General features: G+C 42.9%; 1 protein-coding gene across 2 annotated transcripts in view; it reads left to right on the forward strand.

Moving 5' to 3' along the window:
• The window catches only part of DAAM1 (dishevelled associated activator of morphogenesis 1), a 175,129-nt gene that overhangs the window by 52,896 nt on the left and 98,935 nt on the right, over positions 1-23,298 (forward strand). For both annotated transcript variants that reach the window (XM_047863974.1, XM_047863973.1), the window contains one exon: positions 16,412-16,631. In XM_047863974.1, coding sequence (XP_047719930.1) covers positions 16,449-16,631 — 183 coding nt within the window. In that variant the 5' untranslated portion in view covers positions 16,412-16,448. The remainder of the gene's footprint in view (positions 1-16,411; positions 16,632-23,298) is intronic.

Below are 23,298 nucleotides of genomic sequence, written 5' to 3' on the forward strand. Positions count from 1 at the left end.
CAATTACTGTTCTCACCTAATTATATAGAAAATTACAGAGTTGGGTGGAGTGGGCACTGGCTAGTATCAGCTTCCTTCACACTTCCCCCTTGATGACTGTGGAATGGCCCTGTTTTTTGGCCTGAGTTTAAGTCATGAGTGTGGTAATCCATGTATAGTAATTAAAATTCAGTAAAGATCTTTCTTCACTATTTGTTTGGCTCATGCAGTTTCAGAATCATTTGTTAAGCTATGTGAATAACTTCCCAAGGATGTTTGTCACATGGAGAGAAATCACCAATGAGAAAACACTTTTTATTGTAGCTGCTGGTAGTTTCTATTTTGGTTGATTGTTAGCTTTATGAAAAGAGATGATATACATTCACCAGTTCACTTATTCAACGCACGTGTTCTCCTGTCCTTGGCAAAGCCTGCTAGCTCTCACAACTTATCCTATCTGTCTCCTCAATTGCTTTTATTATGCATAGGTTAGGCAGTTTTGAAGCCCATATCAAAAAAAAGGAAAACACTTTTTCTGACAGCACATGCCTCGACTTTGTGCTTCCTTAAGACTCTACCTTTGTATGACTTCTTAACTTTCAGGAATGGCATCATTATCCGGTTCTTCCAAGGTCATCTGGGATTTCTGGAAGTGACTTGGAACTCACTTGCCAAAGAGCCTATTAACTCAATAGGTATCAGATGGAGTTCCTTTAATCTTTGATATTTTCCCAAAGCTCGATAGGCATACCGCATTGACTGATGGTGGGCCATTTGTTCAGACTTGGTCATCATTGTCCTATGGGCGCTGTGTACTCATTTTTTATTAACTTGCGAAGAGCTCAAAAAAATACATTTTACTTCCTCTTTGACAATGTATGCTTTCCAGTGTATGCTTCCAGTGCATTGCTTCCAAAGTAATGGTAACTGTGTTTCACTGGGACCGATACTAGTATACTGGAAATCATTTTGCAGTTCTGAGAATCATAGATTTCCTTTCCAGCTGTTTGCAATGAATATTTAGTGATATTTGAAGGAATTGGGTTTCAACTACATAAACTTTGGAAGATGTAGCCAGGAAATAATTAGTCTTAATCTCATAGGAATATTGTCAGCATTCAGACCTCAAGTTCATAAAATTCCTTGATAAAATCTTGGTCCAGGAAAGACCATCTCTTGCCTCTTATGAGTTCATATGATCACCATGTTTTCATTTGCTTCTGTAAGCAGTGTGGTGACTTAATGATTGATAAAGAGGACCCCACCTTTATTTTTATTTACTTATTTATTTTTGAATATAATTTATTATTAAACTGGTTTCCATACAACACCCAGTGCTCATCCCAACAAGTGCCCTCCTCAATGCTCATCACCCACTTTCCCTTCTCCCCCACCCCCCATCAACCCTCAGTTTGTTCTCAGTATCCAAGAGTCTCTAATGGTTTGCCTCCCCCGCCTCTGTAACTTTTTTTTCCCCTTCCCCTCCCCCATAGTCTTCTGTTAAGTTTTTCAAGATCCACATATGAGTGAAAACATATGGTGTCTGTCTTTCTCTGACTGACTTATTTCACTTAGCATAATACCCTCCAGTTCCATCCACATTGCTGCAAATGGCCAGATTTCATTCTTTCTCATTGCCAGGTAGTATTCCATTGTATATATAAACCACATCTTCTTTATCCATTCGTCAGTTGATGGACATTTAGGCTCTTTCCATAATTTGGCTGTTGTTGAAAGTGCTGCTATAAACATTGGGGTACATGTGCCCCTGTGCATCAGCACTCCTGTATTCCTCGGGTAAATTCCTAGCAGTGCCATTGCTGGGTCATAGGGTAGATCTATTTTTAATTTTCTGAGGAACCTCCACACTGTTTTCCAGAACGGCTGCACCAGTTTGCATTTCCACCAACAGTGCAAGAGGGTTCCCTTTCTTCACATCCTCGCCAACATATATAGTCTCCTGATTTGTTCATTTTAGAGAGAACCCCACCTTTAAAGATAGAAACTTAGGAGCATGTACTTGGGAGAAAATTGCTGGAATCCAGCATTAAAGTTGTTGTAGTCAAACATTCAGTGCCCAAGTAAATGTGGATGATGCATACCTTTTTAAAATTACCTAAAATAGAGAAGAATTTTGAAAATTGTACTAAATTCATTTTTATAAAAATATAGTTTTTAAATATGTTTGATTGCATCTTAAGACTGTACCACAAGCTGGGGCGCTTGGGTGGCTCAGTCGGTTAAGTGACCAACTTAGGCTCAGGTCGTGATCTTGCCGTTCATGAGTTTGAGCCTTGCATTGGTCTCTGTGCTGGCAGTACAGAGCCTGGAGTCTGCTTCAGATTCTGTGTCTCTCTCTGTCTCTGTCTCAAAAATAAGCAAATGTTAGGGTGTCCGACTTTGACTCAGGTCATGATCTCATGGTTTGTGGGTTCGAGCCCTGTGTCAGGCTCTGTGCTGACAGCCTGGAGCCTGCTTTGGATTCTGTGTCTCCCTCTCTCTCTGCCCCTCCCCCGGCTCACACTCTGTCTCTCAAAAATAAATAAACATTAAAAAATATATAAAAATTAAAAATCATTAAAAATGTTTTAAAAAGAGTGTACCACATACTAAGTTATATTCCATGTATGAGCATCCTTAAGCCTCTTATCCTGGGCTGTATTTGTGATGCCCTTTGATTTCTGATCCACAATAGAAGTATAATTGAAACAGAGTCAAATAAAAAGAAAAAAATAATAGAATCTCCCAACTTTTCTTCTAACTGGCCCTGTGACTATTTGAAGGCTTCAGGGAACCAGAAATTCTCCACTAATTGCTTCTTGGGATATGAAGAATTTAAGACCAAACAAAACATTTTTCTAAAGTTTGTCACATTGTCATCCCTGGGGCTTTAACACTTAGCCCTGGGAATATTCTTCCTCTTTGTTCATCAAGGTGGCATCTAGCATTACGTTGTAGTTTTTAGATTTGTTGGCTGACATAGAACAACTTATAAATGGGCCATTTTGGTGGACCTACAAATCAATATGATATTGACAATGAATCTGCCTGCATTTTTGGGCATGGGTTTCGTGTATACACAGAGCAAGCTGTAATTTTAAAGGCTAATGAGTTATTCAGGTGTATACTTAGAGTTTTAATGGGGTTATTGAGAAGCTTGCAAACTTCCTAGTTTCAGTAGAATACTGTCTGTTGCACTTATAAGAAGAGTTCACTATCCAAGTATGAAACCATAGGTTCCAAAAACTTAGATGCACGTGGAAGTAATAGCCTCTATTTATCGAGCGTCTTCCATGTGCCAAGCATTTGGCTAAGTTTTGACCAACTTTACAGTTTATACCACCAATTCTGGAAGGATTTCTATGCATTCACATATATAGGTGTGTGTGTATTGTTACAAACACAGGGTTGTTTTTAGTTTTAACATAAATGGTGATACATATGTTTTGCTATGCAACTTGATTTCTTTTTTCTTCTTTTCCTCCTCTGAATATGTTAGATCTTTTTCATGTCAGTGTTCATGGACCTAGGACATTCTTTGAACCTGGGCATAGGATTCTGTAGCACTGGTTCTCAAACTGACCTGCACATTGGAATTACCCTTGGAGTTTGGAAAAATACTCAAGCCTGGGCCCCCAATACCAGAGATTCTGATATAATTGGTATGGAGTAAATAAAGCTTGGGCATCAGAGTATGAAAACCAGTGTCTTATGGCGCAGGGGCACAAACATTTATTAAAACATTCACCTATTGAAGGTCACTTAGACTGATTCTCTATTACCAATAGTGAATGGGTTTTCTATTACAGTGCTGTAGTGAACATCCTCGTTAATATATCTCTGTGCTCATGTGTAAGTATATCTATAGGTTAATCCCTATATATGGAATCTAGGAATCCTTAGATGTGGATCAAAGGGCCAGTACATTAAAAACAACAATAGATATTGCCATTTTGCACTCCACTGAGGCAATACAATTGACTTTCCCATCCATAGATTATTAGATTGCCCACTGTGGGGCTGAAGTTCCCCCCAACCTCACCCCCCGTTAAGAAAAAAATTTGTTCTGATTTTGGATGGTTGTATATCTAAGTGCTTATGGAGTTTCCTATCATGAAGGGAGACTGGGGAAATCCCATGTCAAAGTTTTATTTCTCTTGGTCCTTTTAGCGCTTTTTCTTTTGGAAATTAGTTTTAGAGGCTGACGTGACAAGGTAATGCCTTCACTTCTCATTCATTAGAGGGTATGTGTGTCTCTCATGAAGGGCCGGGGAAGTTCTGATTGAAGAGCAACACCTACCAGAGCCACACAACATCCCATACTGGTGGGGGCCAGAAGGCCTCTTTACTGCCTTATTTCTACACCTGAACTCGCATTCAATTGAAACTTTACCGGCATCTTTTCATAAGCCTCTCTTGAAGGTTTATTATGTAAAATTTGTAATTAGAGTTTTATGAAGGGCAGGGTCCTTCTTTCCAAGGGAGTTCCAGTTTTCATAATGTGACTCCATCATCTGTCCTTATAGTTTCTGGGTGGCTTCTCCCTGCCTTGTCATGCGCAGGACTCATTAGTAACAGCCTGAGCATAGGTGTGGTGCTGGCCTTGCCCAAAATGAACCCCTCTGAGCAGCAGGTGTTGTAGAGAGGCTCAGGATCTAGTCAACAACTCACCACACTGTAATTTTAAACCCAGGAATCACCATGGACTTAGCTTTCTATAAACATTTTTTACATTTGTAATGGCAAATGGTGGCTGTGTCCACACATGTTCAGAATGACCTCTCTGAGGCAAAAGTGTGAAAGCCTGTGGCCGTGGCTGCTGACAGTCACGTTGTCCAGTTTGGCGACCAGTTCAGTGATTTTCCTGGATAGACGAGATGCCTTCAGAGGTACAAAGTAGAATAATAAGTAGGTGAGGTCAGTGCCTGAGTAAAATGTGAAGGGGAATCAGGTCAGTATTGCCCATGTCAGCGTCCTTGCAGTGACTCAGTTGGGTGTGCTATGTGGTCGTTCTTGTATAAATGGTTGGGTTGAAATACCGAATCTGTTGAATGCTTCAAAATATACAAGAAAGCTAAGACTTTTCAAAGTGCCTTTTCCCACACGGCCCCTAAAACTCTCAGAGAATTTCCCACAATTTGCAGATAAGCTGACTAACCTGCAGAGCCCTTGATTTAGTGATGACAACTGCCCTGTAGAGATTAAACCAGCCTCGTTCCAGGAATTTGTTCTGCTGATACACACAGGAATGTCAGAGAAAGGAATCTGGTTAACACATTTCTACCAAACAGTAGTTAACAAATACAAATCCTCCTTCCAACTCTCTAAGGTAGTTCTCCGTTCCCTTTGTAATGTCCACTTAAAAGCCATCACACTTTTAGAGAGGACGTTAGGGTCTTGAAGCCTTTCCTCCGGTTCCTCCAGGAAAGAAGTGGGTGAGCTGCTCTTTGAACCTGGGTCAAGTCTCCACGGCTGCCTATGTCATGTTGTGTCTGTTCATTAGTTTTTCCCTCACTGAAAAGCACAGACATTTTCCATGAGAAGGATGGGGTTTCTTAATAGTTCCCAGAGAATGGGGCTAAGCTTAACCAAGAAAGTTTGTTCTACATGGTGTTTCATTTTCTCTTGCTGCAATTGTATGAATCTTGGCATGAAAGTAGTCAGAAGAACATGAACAGAAGAAGGTAATTAGTGAGGTTTAAATTTTCTTTCAGTAAACACGAACATATAAAGCCCTCCAGGCAAGGTTTTATTTCTTTATTTTCAGTCCAGGGAACTGTAGTTTCCCTGGGATGCCAGTGGACATTATTCTCCATAAAGGCCTGCACACAAGTGGAAGTTGTACCTACTTGGCAATAAAACGCCTTGATGAGAAAATGTCGTTGTAGTATTTGGGAGGAGTAAGGTCGAGCAGCATCTGGTTTGGGGGCTGGGAGGGTTAGTAGCAGTACTCACTTTTCAAGGGACCGTGTCTTATGGCCTCACTGGGAAGAGGGACTAGATACTACTTTGAGGATGGCATTGCGCGTCCTCGGCCCAGAGTACCTCTGGTTTATCTTCTCTAAGCCGTATTAGACTTTACTCCTAGATCTGGAAAGCACAGTTTTTCAAACTAAGTGTGTATCTATTCAACCTCTTCTCTCTCAGGATTTGCCAGAATTATTTCAGTTGTGAGAAGGTTCCAAAAAAATGAGTAGTAATCTACTTATTTTTAGGCAGTGTCTTTTAATGTCACTTAAATATTCTGTGTGGATCGCCCCAACGTGTTGGCTACTTGTTTGGAAAGGTCTGAAACCTAACACCCCTGAAGTGTGATCATCGTGGTGGGGAGGCATTTCAAGAGGCACCACATCTGCCTGCAGGGGTGAAGACTCTGACTTCAGGGGTTACTCAAGTAGGGTCAGCAGAGGACTGGAGCCACAGGGTACAGGCAGCTGTTGGTGCCCTGCAGGGTACTCGCCTTCTCCTCTGGTGACTGTGATGTCGTATTCTCCTATTCTTCCTGAAAGAGCTGCTAGGTGATTCAGGAAAGTTGCTTGTTTTACATGTTTGTTAAAGAACAAAACTTGGCCTCTTGGAAGAGCGAGAGCTTTGATGTGACAGAACTGGCCATTGAGTTGTAACTTCCTATGTTTGTGTAACCTCTCATTGAAATTTGTCCTTGCACATCTAAGTGGATCCCTTAGAGGCAGTGAAGATGGAAACCTAAAGGGAGAAAACGATTTGCATTTCTTTCGGGTTCAGCTTAAATCTGTTTATTGACTTAACTCACAGACTAGCAACAGGTCGGCAGGCCCAAGGGCACAGGCTGTCTGGCAAGGCTGTGCTTTTGTTGGTGGGGACTCCAATGACACTTTTGGTTTGGCTCTTCTCCCAGATGATCCAGACGAGATGTCCTGGCTTCCAGACTGGTTTCTGTCACGTGAACAACACAAACTCCTAACTCGAGAACCGTGTTGTATTGGCTTTAGGGATTTATGTCCCAAACCTGTGGTTAAAGTACTGAGTCATGACAGAAGAGTCATTGCCAGCTTTTTAGGGTGAGACCTGGAGGTCCCCCTCCTTTGCTCTTTACATGAAGAGCAGGTGTTTTCTGGCAGGAGTCTATGACTTGGGCTTGGAAGAAAGAATTATGTGCCGGTTGAGGCTTGGTCTGGCTTGAGGGTGTGCATGGACTTCGCTTGGGTTCCTTCCTTATTATCTAGGGAGGAAGAGAGGAAGGAATGGGACAGGTTCTGGCCTCCACTTTGCACCCCCTCCCCCCACTGATGCAGAGAGGGCACACAGGAAGGAGTGTGTTTTGTGTGTACTGCCCTGTTTTAGGGTGCCTGGTGCCTATATTGTTTTCCTCTTGCATCAGGAAAGTCAGTGAGCTGAAGGGACTGACTACAGGGTGAATTTCCAAGACCCACTTCCAGAAGCACCCCGTTCAACATCCTTTTGGGACTTGAGTGTGTGGGAAGGGCTGGCCCTCCGCTGGACACACTGAGAAACGCCCTTTCCGTTTCCTGGTGGAGAGGATGTTGAAACTTGTGGGGAAAACACATCGCCTTTCAAACGTTTCTCCTGCAACCTTTAGACTGTATCCCATGATTTTTTTAAAGCTCCAAATAGTACTTGGCATCTGGTGCGCTTGGGAAATGAAACCAGACATGAGGAATGCGAGAGGGGAGAGAGATGGCCAAGGAAAGAAGCGAAGCAGTTTTTTCTTTTCACATTCTTCTTGATAAGAGAATTTGGGTTAACATTATCGTGCTGTTGAAACCAAAACTGCATGTCAGGGCCCATTGGAAAATTGCAAAATGTGGGGTAAACTGCATCTCTGAAAATAAGAGGTATGGCACCAAAATGGAGGGTTCCCTGGCCATTCTCTTTAAAGTTGCTCTTACGGTATAATTTTTTTTTTTTTTTTTTTTTGCTTGTCCCTCTTTTTAAGTCTGTGACGTTGTTTCAGAAATTCCGGAGACCATTTACAATGAAGGAACAATGCCAGTATTTTAGTACTGAAATTATAATTGGAGAATTAAACGCGAAATACTGTCTTGATTAAAAAAATAGACGTGGGTTACGATATCGATGTGAGTACATGCAGGAGCTCTCAACTGTCTGATCACGTTGGTGGCTGCCAGGAACTCATGGTCTCTCCTTGTCTCTCTTCCTCCAGCATCTAAGTTGCTTCCCCCGTGACCACTTTGGTCAGAGGACAACCGTGGTTACTTAGCCAGTGAGCGTATCCTTCGGTCTGGACAGCCATCTTACCAACGTGTGGCAAAAGTCCCTGATGAAGCAATCAGAAAGATGTATGCATGGGTGCAAATCTGTTTTGTCAACACTGCTTTCAAGTTTCCCCTATTTATTTGGTACAGATATTGACCTGCTTTGTGGAAAACAATGCTTACGTATCACATAGGTGTTGTGACCTGGCATTATCAAAGAAGAGTGTTAGGGAGGGTCTTCTTGTGGACTGTAAGTTCTCCAATGTTTTAGATCATCCTGATCATCATCATCTATATTCCCCCAAATTTGGCCCTCATTTATTGACTGTTACCATGTTGAGAGTCTTGTTTGTTTTGTTAAAGAGCAGTACAAATGACTCTGACTTCGAGCTAGGCCACAGATGGATTAAATTTCTTATTCTTTGCTAAGCAGAATGCACCTGCTCCAGAATCTTAAGTAGCTTTTTAATTGCTTCCTTGTGCGTGGCATAGCAATAGTCATCTGTAATGTTATAGATGGATTGCATTTTGGATGTCGCAGAAGTGACTTCTTCCCCTCTGCAACGATGCCAGAAGCTGAGATTAGAAGATGTGTTCTGGTTGAGGGCCCAGCTGTCATGGTGGAATTAGTCCTTTCCCTCGGGCTGATCTGATTAAAAAGGGGCCAAGATGTGGAAACACAGGTCCCAGGTTTCAGTAACTCTGTATTCCCTCTTCACTGGACAGAGTTAGCAGCTTCGCCGCTCCCTAAATGTCCCCACTAATCTGTGATCTCCCTGAGTCTGTGGACTTTCTTCATCTGTGTCTATAGCACCTAATGCTGTGTCTGGCTTCTTGAGGTTCAGCTATGATAGGTGAAGAAGTGAATACTTTCTCGGGCAAGGTGTTCATTGAATGTAAGGAATGGGGAAAAGTCTAAAAGATTTCTCAGTGGATCTGTTTCCCATGGATCTTACTTTTGAGGCTGGGTGGAAAAAACAAGCATGAGCTAATTCAGCCAGAAAGAAGCTCCTTGCTTGAGGGAAGCTGCAATACCCAGAGGATGAAGTCTGTTTGTGAGGCTACTGTCAGCATCAGAAAGCTTGACAAGTGGCTAAGGAGCACTTGGTGATCTGGTTGACTTTAAATGTCTTGGCATTTGTGAAAAAGAGATCTGCAGGCAACTGTGGGAAGAACACCCAGTCACACAATCCTGAAGTTCAGAAACAAGCCATCTGTTCACTTAGGCATTTATGCTTTTGCATTCAACAAACATGTATTGAGAATATACCAGGTGCCAGAGACTGAATGAAGCACAGTCCCTGTCTTCAAGATCTCATAGTCTGGTGGGGGAAACAGACGTGAATTAAAAAAAAAAAATCCAGGGGCGCCTGGGTGGCGCATTCGGTTGAGTGTCCGACTTCAGCCAGGTCACGGTCTCGCGGTCTGTGAGTTCGAGCCCCGCGTCGGGCTCTGGGCTGATGGCTCAGAGCCTGGAGCCTGTTTCTGATTCTGTGTCTCCCTCTCTCTCTGCCCCTCCCCCGTTCATGCTCTGTCTCTCTCTGTCCCAAAAATAAATAAACGTTGAAAAAAAAAATTTAAAAAAAAAATCCAGACAACCAAAAAACACTCAATTTTATATATACACACACACACACACACACACACACACACACACACACACTGCTTGGGATGTGGAAAGAAACGTGCGACCATCTCTGGAAAACTTAAGGCCCATTAAAACATTGAGTGGGTTTTGAATGGTCAGTGGAAGACACTTAGGTTCATAAGGAAAAGAGCACCTTAGGCTGTGGCTGGATGTGTGGGCTCAGAAGTGACACCTGTGAAGGTCTGATTACTTCGTGCACTTGGGGAGGGGGGGGGCACATGGATGGACAGTGCTCATGGTACTGGAAGACAAGGATAGACAATAAGTAGCCAAAGACTAGACCACAGAGGGTCTTACGGTCCCGGCCAGAAGCTGTACTGTATCCAGGAGACACAACAGAAGTTGTGATTGAGTGACACAATCACATTTATGATGTTCCCAGAATAAACCCCAGACTCCTCACTCTGGTGTACGAGTCCCTGGAGTCTGGGCCTCTCCCCTCTCCAGCTTCTTCTCTCTTAACACTGTCATTACTCACTATGCCCCAGCCATACTTGTCTTCTTCCCTAATCCAGATGTGCCAAGTTGCCCACCTGCTCTGGGCTTCTGCACATACTCCTCCCACCTGGAATCATCTGCCTCCAACACTTAGCAGGACTGGTACCATTCATCCATTAGGTCTCAGCTTAAATGCCCTCTCTCTGGAGAGGTTGTCCCCAATCACACTATTGAAAGTCGCTGTCTCCACCACCACGATCACCACCATTTTCTTTCACTTGCTTCTTTTATCCCCTGTAACCCTAACCAAAATTAATATAGTTTACTTGATTTTTTTTTTCATGCCTTTTCCAAAACATCTTTTCTAAAACTCCCTGAAGGGCACATCATCTCATTTTCATCCCTGTTTCCTCAGTGCCTAGAACAGTGCTTGGCACGTAATTAGCATGCAATAAATCCCGCCCCCCCCCCCCCCCCCCCCGCCGCAGGGTTGTTGTTTTTTTTTTTTTTTTAAGTAAACACCCAACGTGGGGCTCGAATTTATGACCGCGAGATCAAGAGTCATGTGGTCTTCCAAATGAGCCAGCCAGACACCTCAGTACTCAACAGAATTTTGACTTAATGAATTAAATGATGAATATGATGAACTAGGGCAGCTGTTGGTGACCTTCAACCCCTGGGCCTCCATGCACACACCACCTATTTTTGTATGGCCCATGAGCTCAGAATAGTTTTCACATTTTTAAATAATAAAACAAATTTTGAAAGAGAATATTCTGTGACATGACAAAGTTCTGTGAAGTTCAGATTTCAGTGTCCACGGTGAAGTTGTATTGGCATATAGGCATGCCCATTTTTTACAGATGTCTGTGGCTGCTTTCAGAATAAAATGGCAGGGTTGACTAGTTGTGATAGAGGCTTAAGAGCCCACAAAGCTAAAAATATTTACTATCTGGTCCTTTACAGAAAAGGTTTGTCAGCCCCTAAACTGGAGAACCACAGGTTAAGGAGAAGAGTTACAGAACTGTTGTAATTATACAGATGAGAGATAAGGGGAGGCTGAACTAAGGTCATGGCCTTGAGGTTGGAGAGGGTGGGGATTGGATTCCCATTGGATTAAGCACTCAGGTTCCCTGACCTCTGCCAAGCTTCCCTGCCCCACTCCGAACCAGTTAGGCTTCTTCCAGTCAACATCCCTTTACGTTCTGCAGCAAAGCAAGTCCCTCCCCAACTTCTCTCTTCCTAACTTCCCCACTCCCTCCCAAGTCTCCCTTTCAGTCTGATATGTGAAATGAGGACGATAAAATGGAGTGTTGGGTGTGGATGTGCTTCGTAAAATTACATACACAGCTGTTGGGATTGCTCATTAGCGAAGTGCCAGGGCGGTTAAGGAGGGCTGACCAGAAGTGTCTACTGCCACTGAGGGGTCATAGGATGATTACTTATGCTTCCACTTTGGTCTCTATCTAGGAATCTAGTCTCTTAACAGTGAGTTCCAAGTATGTGTATTAAAAATGGCAGCCTGGGGGCGCCTGGTGGCTCAGTTGATTAAGCCGCTGACTTCGGCTTAGGTCATGATCTCATGGTTTCAGAGTTTGAGCCCCGCTGTGCTGACAGCTCAGGGCCTGGAGCCTGCTTCGGATTCTGTGTCTCCCTCTCTCTCTGCCCCTCTCCTGCTCACACTCTGTCTTTCTCTCTCTCTCTCTCAAAAATAAATAAACATAGAAAAAAATGGCAGCCTGTTGGAAGTCTCAAAGCTTTGCCATCATCTACAGTTTAAGGATGGGTTTAATGGAAGACCTTGTATTTGGTGTCACACACAGGAGCCAGCATAAAAACTTGGCTTTTGGGCGTTAATGAGGCTTTTAAACACAAATCACCTGTCAAAGGCAATATTTTGGTCCTTATTAAAATGATTTCAATTAGGTTCTTAAACATAATAGACTCTGTATCTTATCAGCCATCTTAGAATCTAGCCAAGACCCTCATTTTGTGTTTGTTTATAGAACTGCTGGCTTAAAGAAAAAAAGACTTAAATGCTTTGGGCTGATTTTTAGATCTCTGTGTTTCTTGTGCACACCCTCCCCCCCCCCCCCCCCCAATACAGCCAGAATGTAATAAAACTTGGGTTTAAGTGAAACAACCTATAAAGTACAAAAGTAAAGTTGCTCTCTATTCATTTCCCAAATACTTGGGTCGTGCTCCTATGTGTGTGAGGCACTAAGTGACACAAGCTGTGGGCACTTTTTCTCATGGAGTTGACTCTTCAATAGGGGAAGTAAGACCCAGACCACAAATCCACAAATTACCGTAAGTGTTGGCTCTGCCTCATAAGGGTCACAACATGCTAAGAGGGCCCAGACCACATTCAATGGGATAGGTTAGCAAGACTGCCTGGAAATAAACTTGAAAGCTAAGCATGGACCATATGACCTTCCATGAACTGGGTCTTGCCCGTTTTTTGTTTTTTTGTTTTTGTTTTCTCCCGTCTTAGAGTAGTGTGAATGCTGCCTCCTTACCCCCATACGGAGGTGCTTAGTCATGCAGACCTTGACACTAATCCCTGAACGGTCTCTTCAGTATACTTACTGACAGTTGAGTGACAGGGTGTGCAGGCCTCTGGCCTGGCTGCCAAGGGGGACATGGCTGGGTCCTGAGGACATACGTCAGAGACAGACATTCACAGTTGTATTTTAGTGAACTAAGTCTGAACTCCCATCTCCTCGCGTACATCAGTGGTATTGCTCCTTCCCCATGCCGGTTAACAAAGAATACAAGAATTGCACTCTTAGAGAAATTCTTCTAGCATTTTGCCATTGCTGAAATAGTTGTACTCTATTTTACAAAAATACATTGCTAACAGATTGGAGGGAAGCAACTCATCCTTCGCCTCAGATAGTTTGGGACACTGGTGTATAGATCACCATAACTTGGATACTTTTGATAAGAACATTTTTGCATACACATTCCCCTCCTTCCATCTGTCATATAAACAAATGATCATACAGTTTTTTTTGTTTTGTTTTTTTTTAAATCTCATCTTCATTTGATTGTGAAAGTAGTATGTCTTCATTGTGACAACAACTTGGGAAAGTACAAAGAAATTTTTTGGTGTTTTTGACACAAGCTTACTGTTGGCTCACATTGTGCTGTTTCTCTTATCCTTTTTTCCTTTTATCTTTGTCAACACGCTCCCATCCTGACAGCTCATATATGTACACTTGTTCGTACATAAATGGGACACTGGATACCTATTCTTTATTTTACATATAAAATGCGCGTGTCATTAAATATTCTTTTAGAGAGGACTGCTTGGTCATCTGTCATCTAGTTATACCATGATTAACCTTTTCGTATAGTCTCCTATAACTAGAACTTATTTTATGCCTTTGTTTATTGGTTATTAGGTAATGCTTTGAAAATTGTTGTGACCACATTTTTGATAGTATCTCGGAATATTCCATTGGATATTTTCTAGGAGTAGAAATACTTCAAGTCAAAAGTATGAGTGAAAGGCGTCAGTAAACTGCCCTTCAGGAACGTTGAAACAAATTTCAGTTTTCACCAGCCGTGGATGGGCTCACCATACTAAGTACTGTCAGTGTGGGTGCTGGCAGGATGGGAGCGTGTTGACAAAGATAAAGGCAGAAGGAATGAGCAGACCACTGGGATGGAAGAAGAGAGGAGCATGGGATGTGAATGGGGTGTGGAAAATGGTCTGTTGGCTAAAGTGAAAGATACTTTCAAGGAAATAGGAAAGACAGAGAAGTTGAGTTGGATCTGATTTGATGGAGCACTGAAAGCCAGTTTAGATTGGTATCGGAGAGACTTCAGTGGGTTTTGATCAGGAAGATGAGAGCCCCAGGGTTTTGCTGTGGGAAGGCTGTGTTATATAACACAAGCTGTGCCACACCACTGCTCATTCCCTATGTACTCCATGCCCCTTCCCACCCCATGCCTTTGCTTGCGCTGTTCCTTCTGCCAAAATGCCCTGCTTTCCATAATCTATTGAAGCTCCACTCATCCATCAGGGACCATACCCACATTCTCCCCTATGTACTTCCTGCTCGATTACGTAGCATCCACTGGTATAATATACCATATTGCCTTTTTATAACTGTTTGGTGTACTACTCTCTCCCACCAGATTATAATCTCCTAGTGACCCATTTCCTTTATGTATCCTTCAGTGCTTAAAGTGCCTGGTGTATAAGAGGTATTAACACACATCTGCCAAAGGAATCCCAGGCACTGCACATGTCTCCTATGACATTGAACAAGTACACTTTAGGCCAGGAGATATATGCTTCAACAGTTTGGGATATTGGATGTCTCGGCCAAGTTGTTATTCCAGAGCCAGTTGGAGTATCACATAGGGCTACATGAGGGACAACCTACTCTTAACATTTACCTTCCCTTCCCTCTAAAGACTTCTAGTCACTGGCTTTTGGAGACCACCATCCCTTAAGTGAGCGAGATCTTGACTCCAGAAATGTTTGTAAATCATAGTTATTTATGAAAACTTCTACTGGAGCTTGTAATGTTGTATGAGATTGGTTTTTTAAAAGCCAGTATGGCATCATGTTGTACGTATCATTCTTTGATTTGCTTTTTTCAAGTGACAGTGTAACTTTGGAATTTTCCCAAGGCAATACATATAATTACAAAAAACTATATAATAATTAAAAATGTGTTTTTAAAAAATTTCTTTTAATGTTTATTTATTTTGAGAGAAAAAGAGAGCACGAGCAGGGGAGGGGCAGAGAGAGAGGGAGATGCAGAATCCAAAGCAGGCTCCAGTCTGTGAGCTGTCAACATGGAGCCTAACATGGGGCTCGAACTCAGGAATCGCAACGTGAGGTTATGACCTGAGCCACAGTTGGACACTTAACTGACTGAGCCACCCAGGTGCCCCTAAAAATGTATTTTTATGGTAAAAATTCAAATTCAAGGGGCACCTGGGTGGCTCAGTCAATTAAGCGTCTGACTTCGGCTCAGGTCATGATCTCACAGTTCATGGGTTCAAGCCCCGTGTCAGGCTCTGTGCTGACAGTTCAGAGCCTGAAGCTTGCTTTGGATTCTGTGTCTCCCTCTCTCTCTGCCCCTCCCCTGCTTGCACTGTCTCAAAAACAAATAAACATTAAAAAAAATTCAAATTCAAAAGGGTACCAAATGAAAAAGAATAGTTCTCCAATCCCCTGTTTTTATTTTAGAGGTTAGTGCTATTTGCCCTTTCTTACATATATTCATAAAAACATATATGCATTCTTTAAAACATGTAATCCTGTAATACGTACAGTATATCATAAAGTATCTTGAACATGTTTTCATATCTACATATACAGATGCCATGTTGTTTTTAAATGAGTGCATAGTATTCTGTTATGTGAATATACTATGACTATCTCTGTATTGGTGAACTCCTTTGATCTTTTCTGTTTGGATAGCTCATGTGAAATCACTCTTCGTTTGTTATGAATTTAAATTATTCAACATGATAAACATGAACTGAGTGCTTCCTTCCTTCCTGGCACTGTGCAGCGCACTAGGGCCAACAAGGTGTTTGATGGTCATTCCCTTCCCCTGACTTGAAGTTATTGGCTGTCTAACAGGACAATACTCTCTTAACGAACTTAGAATATGATATGAGCTGGAATGGGTAGATATGCCTTAGCATACATATTAATTCTCCTTTGGGAAGGTGAAAAAGAGGACGTTGGTATCAAACTTTAAAGGATAAGAGATCCTGGATTCCTAAGGGGTGAGGAAGAGAAGGTCATTCTTTCAGGGGATGTTAAAGAACAAGATGGGTTGGCAAGAAAGAGCATGTGATAGGCAAAGAATGGCCAGTAGCCCAGTGCAACTGGGGCATGTGCCGTGGTGTGGAGGGGGAGAATTGTACTGTTGGCTCAGCAGTTGGTCACAGGAAACACTCAACAAGTGAATAGAAGGATGTGCTCTTTGTCTAACTGAACTCCAAACCATCTTGGGGTTGTCCTCTTTATGCCCTGCAGGCTATCAACTGCCTCCAGGGCAGAGGGTCTTTCTTGAATTGGTCTGGCTTTAAAAAAAAAAAAAAAATCTTTTATCCATTTTTGCACCTTTAACCATGTCATGTCTTGTTTTTGCAGAGTTTAGTCACTTCAAGAAATAGAACAGAAATCCGCCATGGCCCCAAGGAAGAGAGGTGGACGGGGGATTTCATTCATCTTTTGCTGTTTCCGAAATAATGATCACCCGGAAATCACCTATCGGCTGCGAAACGATAGCAACTTTGCGCTTCAGACCATGGAGCCAGCATTACCCATGCCCCCTGTGGAGGAGCTGGATGTCATGTTCACTGAACTTGTGGTGAGTCTCCAACTTGCTTCCTGCCGGTGGTTGGGAGCCAGGAGGAAGAGGAGAGGGTGTGCCTGGTTTCGTTTGGTTAGCCATGGGCTCGCCCTTCTTCAGTGCAATGACCCCTGAGCTGTGGGCACTGAGCCTCTGGAGGAAGAGAAAGAAGAAGGTAGCTTTACTACATCAGAGGGCTTTGCTTTAAGTGAAGGGATTTAGGCCCTTAGATCTTCAAATATGTGGCCGAATCACATCCCAAGTTGCTTCTCCTGTTCCCCTCCATCCCAGCGTGAGTCTATACCTGTGTCCTTTGCCTCACAGCCCCCCAATTCTCTAATGCTTTCTCCACCCCTACTCTCAGTGTGCTGTATGAATGTCTTCTTAACAGTTAGTCCTACTCCTCTTCCTGTCCCAGATCCTTTGATGAAAGCCATTATTACTTAAGGCAGTTAATTATTTAGCCTAATGATCAGACTGTAGTAATAAGTGTTGTGGGAAGCTTTTCATGGATCCTGTCATATTTTAGAATCCACTGTACTGAAGTGAGAGAGATATCTGGTGTAGGACCTCTTCTCAAAAGATGTAAGTGATCTCTTCAGCTTAGCTTTTTAGGTATCTCTGAAGTAGTGTTTCTTTCCATTCCATGTTACAGAGGTATATTATGGCATAGTTCAAAGAGTCCTGGCATGTGGATTAGGAAGACGTTGGTTCAAGTTACTATTCTGACTTTATTATCTGTGTAAGTATGGAAGAAGCATATGAGCCTGTTTTCTGGAAAGTGAGAAAAAAAATAAGTCCTCCTTCTAGTGTGATGTAGTGTCGAAGTGAGAGTAATACATAGTGGGAATGGCCCAGTGCCTGGCCCTCATTGGGTGCTCAATAAATGTTACATGAGTAGTCTATCCTCCCTCGATCATTGCCGGCATTTTGTAATGGAGTTAGTTCTAATCGGACGAATCAGACCATTTGTATCATTCAACAGATACTCGAGAGTGCTATCATTTTGCATGACTCTTAGGTCAGAAAGTAATGTAGCCTGTGTTACTGCCCTCCAGGGGTAATATCTGAAGCGATCAGTCCACTCCAGCTCTTCCAGAACAGAATTTACCTATAGACTTACCCTATAAGATAAGGCAATATGAGGGGCGCCTGGGTGGCGCAGTCGGTTAAGCGTCCGACTTCAGCCAGGTCACGATCTCGCGGTCCGTGAGTTCGAGCCCCGTGTCGGGCTCTGGGCTGATGGCTCAGAGCCTGGAGCCTGTTTCTGATTCTGTGTCTCCCTCTCTCTCTGCCCCTCCCCCGTTCATGCTCTATCTCTCGCTGTCCCAAAAATAAATAAACGTTGGAAAAAAAAAAAAAAAAAGATAAGGCAATATGAGAGTATTACCAAGCCTATTACCAACCAGAATTGGTTGGGAAAAAGAAGAGATGGCTGTTGGCAGCATGTTTGTGTTTTACGATGTTGATGAATATTTTTGGTGTTTAAGGAATCTCTCCCCTCTCCCACCTCTGCATGCAGAGATTATGTTCTAGGTGTTAATGGGAGGTTCGAAGTCGGAAACTGGAACCTTACCTGAAACAGCTGACAGTTTCAGTAGCAAAAGGGGATTGATAAAAAAGTACAATGCCACTAGAGGAAGAAGCACAACCCACCTCTGCATGGTGTGTGGATGTGTTGTGAGGTATAGGACAGTGATGAGGAGGGTGGTCAAGGAAGACGTTCTGGAGGATGTGAGCTGTGAGTGATTGAAGATAAGAAGGGAAGTGGTGGGGATCGGTGTCAATGGCTGTCTCAGTCATCTCAGCTAGTTCATCCTGTGACAGTTACAAACTACAGCAGCTTATCCCTTGCTAATGCTGCATGTCCCTTGTGGGTCAGGTGTGGTTTTGTTCCTCACCATCTTTCATCCAAGACCCAGGCCTGATGGAAGAGTAAGGAGGGACATGGCAAACTGCTAGTAGGCTCTAAGCTTATGCTTGGAAATGGCATGTGGCACTTCTGCCCACATTTCTTTGGCAGGTGAAAATCACGTGGCCACTCCTGAGATCACAGGGGAAGGATGAATCATCCTTCTGTAGAGACTGGCACCACAAGTCGCATGGACAATCCTGAGGTCACTGGGGCAGTGGAGGACATACAATCCTCTTCCAGGGAGAGGCAGTGAATCATCTACCACGATGGCTATCAGGAAGGGCAATAATGTATTCACGGGCTTGGTTTTATTTCCCACGTAAAGTATTTTATGACCCAGTATGTGATCTATCTTGGGGAATGTTCCACGTGCACTCGAGAAGAATGTGTATTTTGCTGCTTTTGGATGAGAAGTTCTGAATGTATCTGTCAAGTCCATCTGGTCCAGTGTATCCCATTTAAAGTATTTGAAAACCCAAAGCCCACCTAAGGAGATAGATGCTGCTGATAGATGAGGGCCCACTTGGTGGTAGTTGGAGCTGGTGGGCAGAGTTAGTACCCTCACAGCCTCTACATCCACTGTCTTTTCAATTGTGCTCTATCAGATTCCCCAGATGAGACCTAAGCCAGAGCCTGTGTGGTGGCAGCTCCATGTACATCTTGAAGGCAGCTCATTGTTCTGTATTCATAAGGGAGAAAATTCCACTCCTCTGCCTTATTGATGTCTTTATTCTGTGTGGAAATTGCCTACAGCTGTTAGTTGTTAAAAAGCCAATGCCAAACCAGAACTTTAAGCCGAAACCATTGGAAAACAAATTATATTGAGGTTTGTATCTGTCCCGGTGAGTGACGGATGGATTTCTGTCCACTCCTTACTTCAGGGACTTAGACCACAAACCCATCCAATGGCCAGGGGTGTGCTGGGGCAAGAGAGGTGGGCTCAGAGCCATGGGAAACCTCTGTGGGTTCTCTTGAGTGTTCGCAGAAGCGCTTCTGCCTCTGCCCGTGCACAGGATAGGGAGGCCAGGTGGGGAACGGGAGCGTGCTTGGCCTGTGGAGTCAGACTGCTCTGCAACCCGGGGTGACTGCCTTTAAGACGGTTTCTATTGGAATTTAAGTTTATTGCCTTGCCTATACAATGGGGACAATACCGTCTCTGTGATAGGATTGGTATAAAGAAGATAACTTCTTTAAAAAGGGGGGCACCTCTTAGGTGATTTATAACCCACATCCCAGTGCAATGAGAAGGATGGGAGATAAGTATTTCCTGGGCACAACACCCTAAGCACATATCCCAGGTTTTTCCTTTTCTTGAAAGCTAATCTGCCCGCTGTGAGTGAGCCAGAGTGGGTCCTAACTTGCAGGGCATTTTACCTCTGTATCTGTTGGAAAGCATCTCATCACAGCCGGTTGGTGTCAGCTAGTTTCCTTGGCCTCTTCTGATGACACACTCATTTAATGTTTTTAAATGAGCGGTACCAAATAGGTTGCCTTCAGAATTGCTTGGTGCAACCTTATCATCTCATAAATAAAGCAAGCCTGAGCGGGAGGTCAGCCACGGGAATCTGTAAGGAGGGTGGGCCGTGAGGAGTGCCTGCCATAGGCAGTGGAACCAGACTTGTTCCAATTTCAGGATGTAGTGGTTCCTGGGGGTCCCAGTCCAAAACCCTGCCTATTTTTTTTTTTTCCCTAACAGCTTTATTGAGATATAGCTCACAGACTATAATCCACCTATTTATAGTGTACAGCTCAATGGCTTTTAGTTGTGCAAGCATCACCACAATAAATTTTAGCATGTTTTCATGACCTCCAAAAGTAACTCCCTTACCCATTAACTGTCACTTCTCATTTCTCCCCAGCTCACCATCCCCTGGCTACCTCTAATCTACTCTTGTTTCTGTGAATTTGTCTATTCTGGGTATTTCATAAAAATAGAATTGTGTAATATGTGGTCCTTTGTGACCGGCTTCTTTCACTTACCGTAATCTTTTCAGTGTATCCGTGTTGCAGCATGTTTCGATACTTCTTTTCCTTCTATGGTTGAATAATACTCCACTGTATGGACATACCACATTTTGTTTCTCCATTCATCATTGACAGACATTTGGATTGTTGCCAGTCTTCAGCTATTATGAATAATGCCACTGTAAACTTGATTCATACCCAAGTTTTTGCGTGGAAATATATTTTCAGTTCGCACGGGTGCAGACCTAGGAGTGGAATTTCTGGGCCATATGCTAACACAATGCTTAAATTTTTAGGAATTGCCAGACTGTTTTCCAAAGTGTCTGCACCATTTTACATTCCCACCTGCAGTGTATGAGGGTTCCAGTTTGACCCTATCTCTGCCGACACTTGCTATTACTTGCTACCAATTGACCTGCTTCTAAAGCTGTTCGATGGCTCCTGGAGAACTGAGAACATGTAACTTGGGAATTTTTTAACTATCTAATTAATTTATTTTTTGTGAGTTGTCACACAGAAATAGTCTCTATGCTAACAATTTTAACTGATTTGTGTTAAAATTGAGTTGAGAGTTTGTGTAATCTCTGCCAACTCTGTATTTTATGCCTTTCGAGCATCAATCCTTTTTTTCCTGTATTACCTCCCCCACCTCCTCTCCCCACTTTTTCTGCTTTGTCCTTTGCTTCAGCCACACATCATGAGCATAACCAACCCAAGAGTCAACACTGTTCCCATAAAATAAGATTCAGCTATAGTCTTGCCTTTTCTACAGGCTTCTAAAGGTCTTAGATTGTTTTTGCTGACCTATTTGAAGACCCCTAGGCATCATGAATCTGTAAGTTGTCCTTATTCAAATAACTTTTTCATCTCAATGTTAGCAAATAGATTTCCTTTGGGATGAATAGAAGGATGTGTTACTAATTGACCGGTCAGTTCTTTCAGGGTGTGTGCGTGTGATGAGTGGCTGCTGTGTGTCCTGAGATAACTGGTGAGCAAAGCAGCCATGGTTGTTAATGAATTTATGGGACCAAAGGTGTAGCGGGGAAATAGGCAAATACACACACAATCTTATCCAGTGTGCCCCAGGATTATGAGGGGCTCTTCCAGCAGTATATATTGTTGGGGAAGAATGTTCATTCGCCTTTTTCCACAAGAAGGGAGTTGCACTCACAGGTTCCATATCTATAAACTTAGCTCTCTTGCCCAGTAATTCCTAGCTTCTCTTCCAAGTCCTTATGGGAATATGCATCCCTCAGTCCCTTTCTCTGTCGATTTCTCTGCCAATCAACCAGCTTTCAGGAAACACGTTTTGTGGCCCGTGGTACTATAAATTTCCTAGCAGTGAGCTCCCCTTGGGGAGTTCTACAGTTGTCCAGCTGACCCTACCACTGGTAGGTGAGTGTCTAATTCAGCCTTGAAATCTCAGCAAGGCCACTTGTCCTCAGATGAAAATTGAGTTCTCCAACTCAGCTTACATGAGTGAGAAAGAAGGTACATATTTTGATTTTCATTTGCTTGACTCCTTAGCTTAACTGTCAAGTTAATAACAAACTTGCTAGATTCTAAACCCCACATTTTCCTAACTTAGTGTGGAAGGGTCTTGGAAGGCTTTGTGGGAGAGGTTTCATTTAATGTTAAGACATGAAAATCTAGTAGGAATATCAGGGCAAAGAGGAGAGATTGTTACAGACCTTGAGAACAGCACAGTAGGGGGCCGGGAGGTGAGAGAAAGTATGGAAGGCTCAAAGAACAGAAAGCTCAGTGTAGATGGAACATGAAATAGGAAGCTGGGAGGACTGGGGCTTCTGAGAAGCGGTTCTGGAAAAGGGGATGGGGACGGTTGTGTTACTGATTTAATTCTATATCTCAGATTCTTATTTGAATGAGAGGAAGGTGCCTCTGCTTTTTTACAGGTTTTCTCAGCAAACCAAATATAATAAAACCTTGGTTTGCCAGCATAATTCGTTCCAGAAGCATGCTTGCAATCCAGAGCAGTTGTGTATCAAAGCGAATTTCCCCATAAGGAACAATGGAAACTCAATGCTATAATATAGTAACAAAATAATAAAATACAAAATATAAAGAAAAATAAACAAATTAACCTGCACTTTCCTTTGAAAACCTTCATGGTTGTGTGAGGGAGACCAGAGAGAGGAGGGTACTGTGTAGGACGACTTTCACTATCACTGATGGAATCACTGCTATCTTTTGGCTCCATGGAGTCTTTTTCTGCATGGGGGCCATTGTATATGCTCGTACGGATGTTGACTACAGTATTAATAAACTCTGTCATATACTGTATTTAATGTAACTGGCAATAAGGCAGCAGAGGAAACGGTCTATATCTGCAGGCCGCCTGACCTAGAATGAAGCAAAGCATTCCTAAGCTTACTCTTGGATGAAAAAGCAGGGGACTGTCCCTAGGTGCTTTGAAGTATCAAAAAAAGTGCCAGTTGCGGGCACCTTCCAATGTTCTGAAAAATCATTGATTTCTGCCAAACACCTCAACCTGAGACCAAGCATCTGAGAAAGGGAGACGATCACCCACAATCCTGCAGAGAGAGAGAGAGAGAGAGAGAGAGAATAACCATTGGCTCAGTTGTGGTCATGTGATATTCGGTGTCACCTACTACTCCTGTTGCAAGACATCGCTCGTTTATCAAGTTAAAATTTATTAGAAACATTTGCTTGTCTTGCGGAACACTTGTAGAGCAAGTTACTTGCAATCCGGGGTTTTACTGTGTATGAAAGTACGGCAAAATATATTGCTATTTGATTACATTTACAAAAATGACCGTTGTTCTT

The sequence above is a fragment of the Prionailurus viverrinus genome, chromosome B3 (genome assembly GCF_022837055.1).
Source record: "Prionailurus viverrinus isolate Anna chromosome B3, UM_Priviv_1.0, whole genome shotgun sequence".
NCBI classification, from domain to species: domain Eukaryota; kingdom Metazoa; phylum Chordata; class Mammalia; order Carnivora; family Felidae; genus Prionailurus; species Prionailurus viverrinus.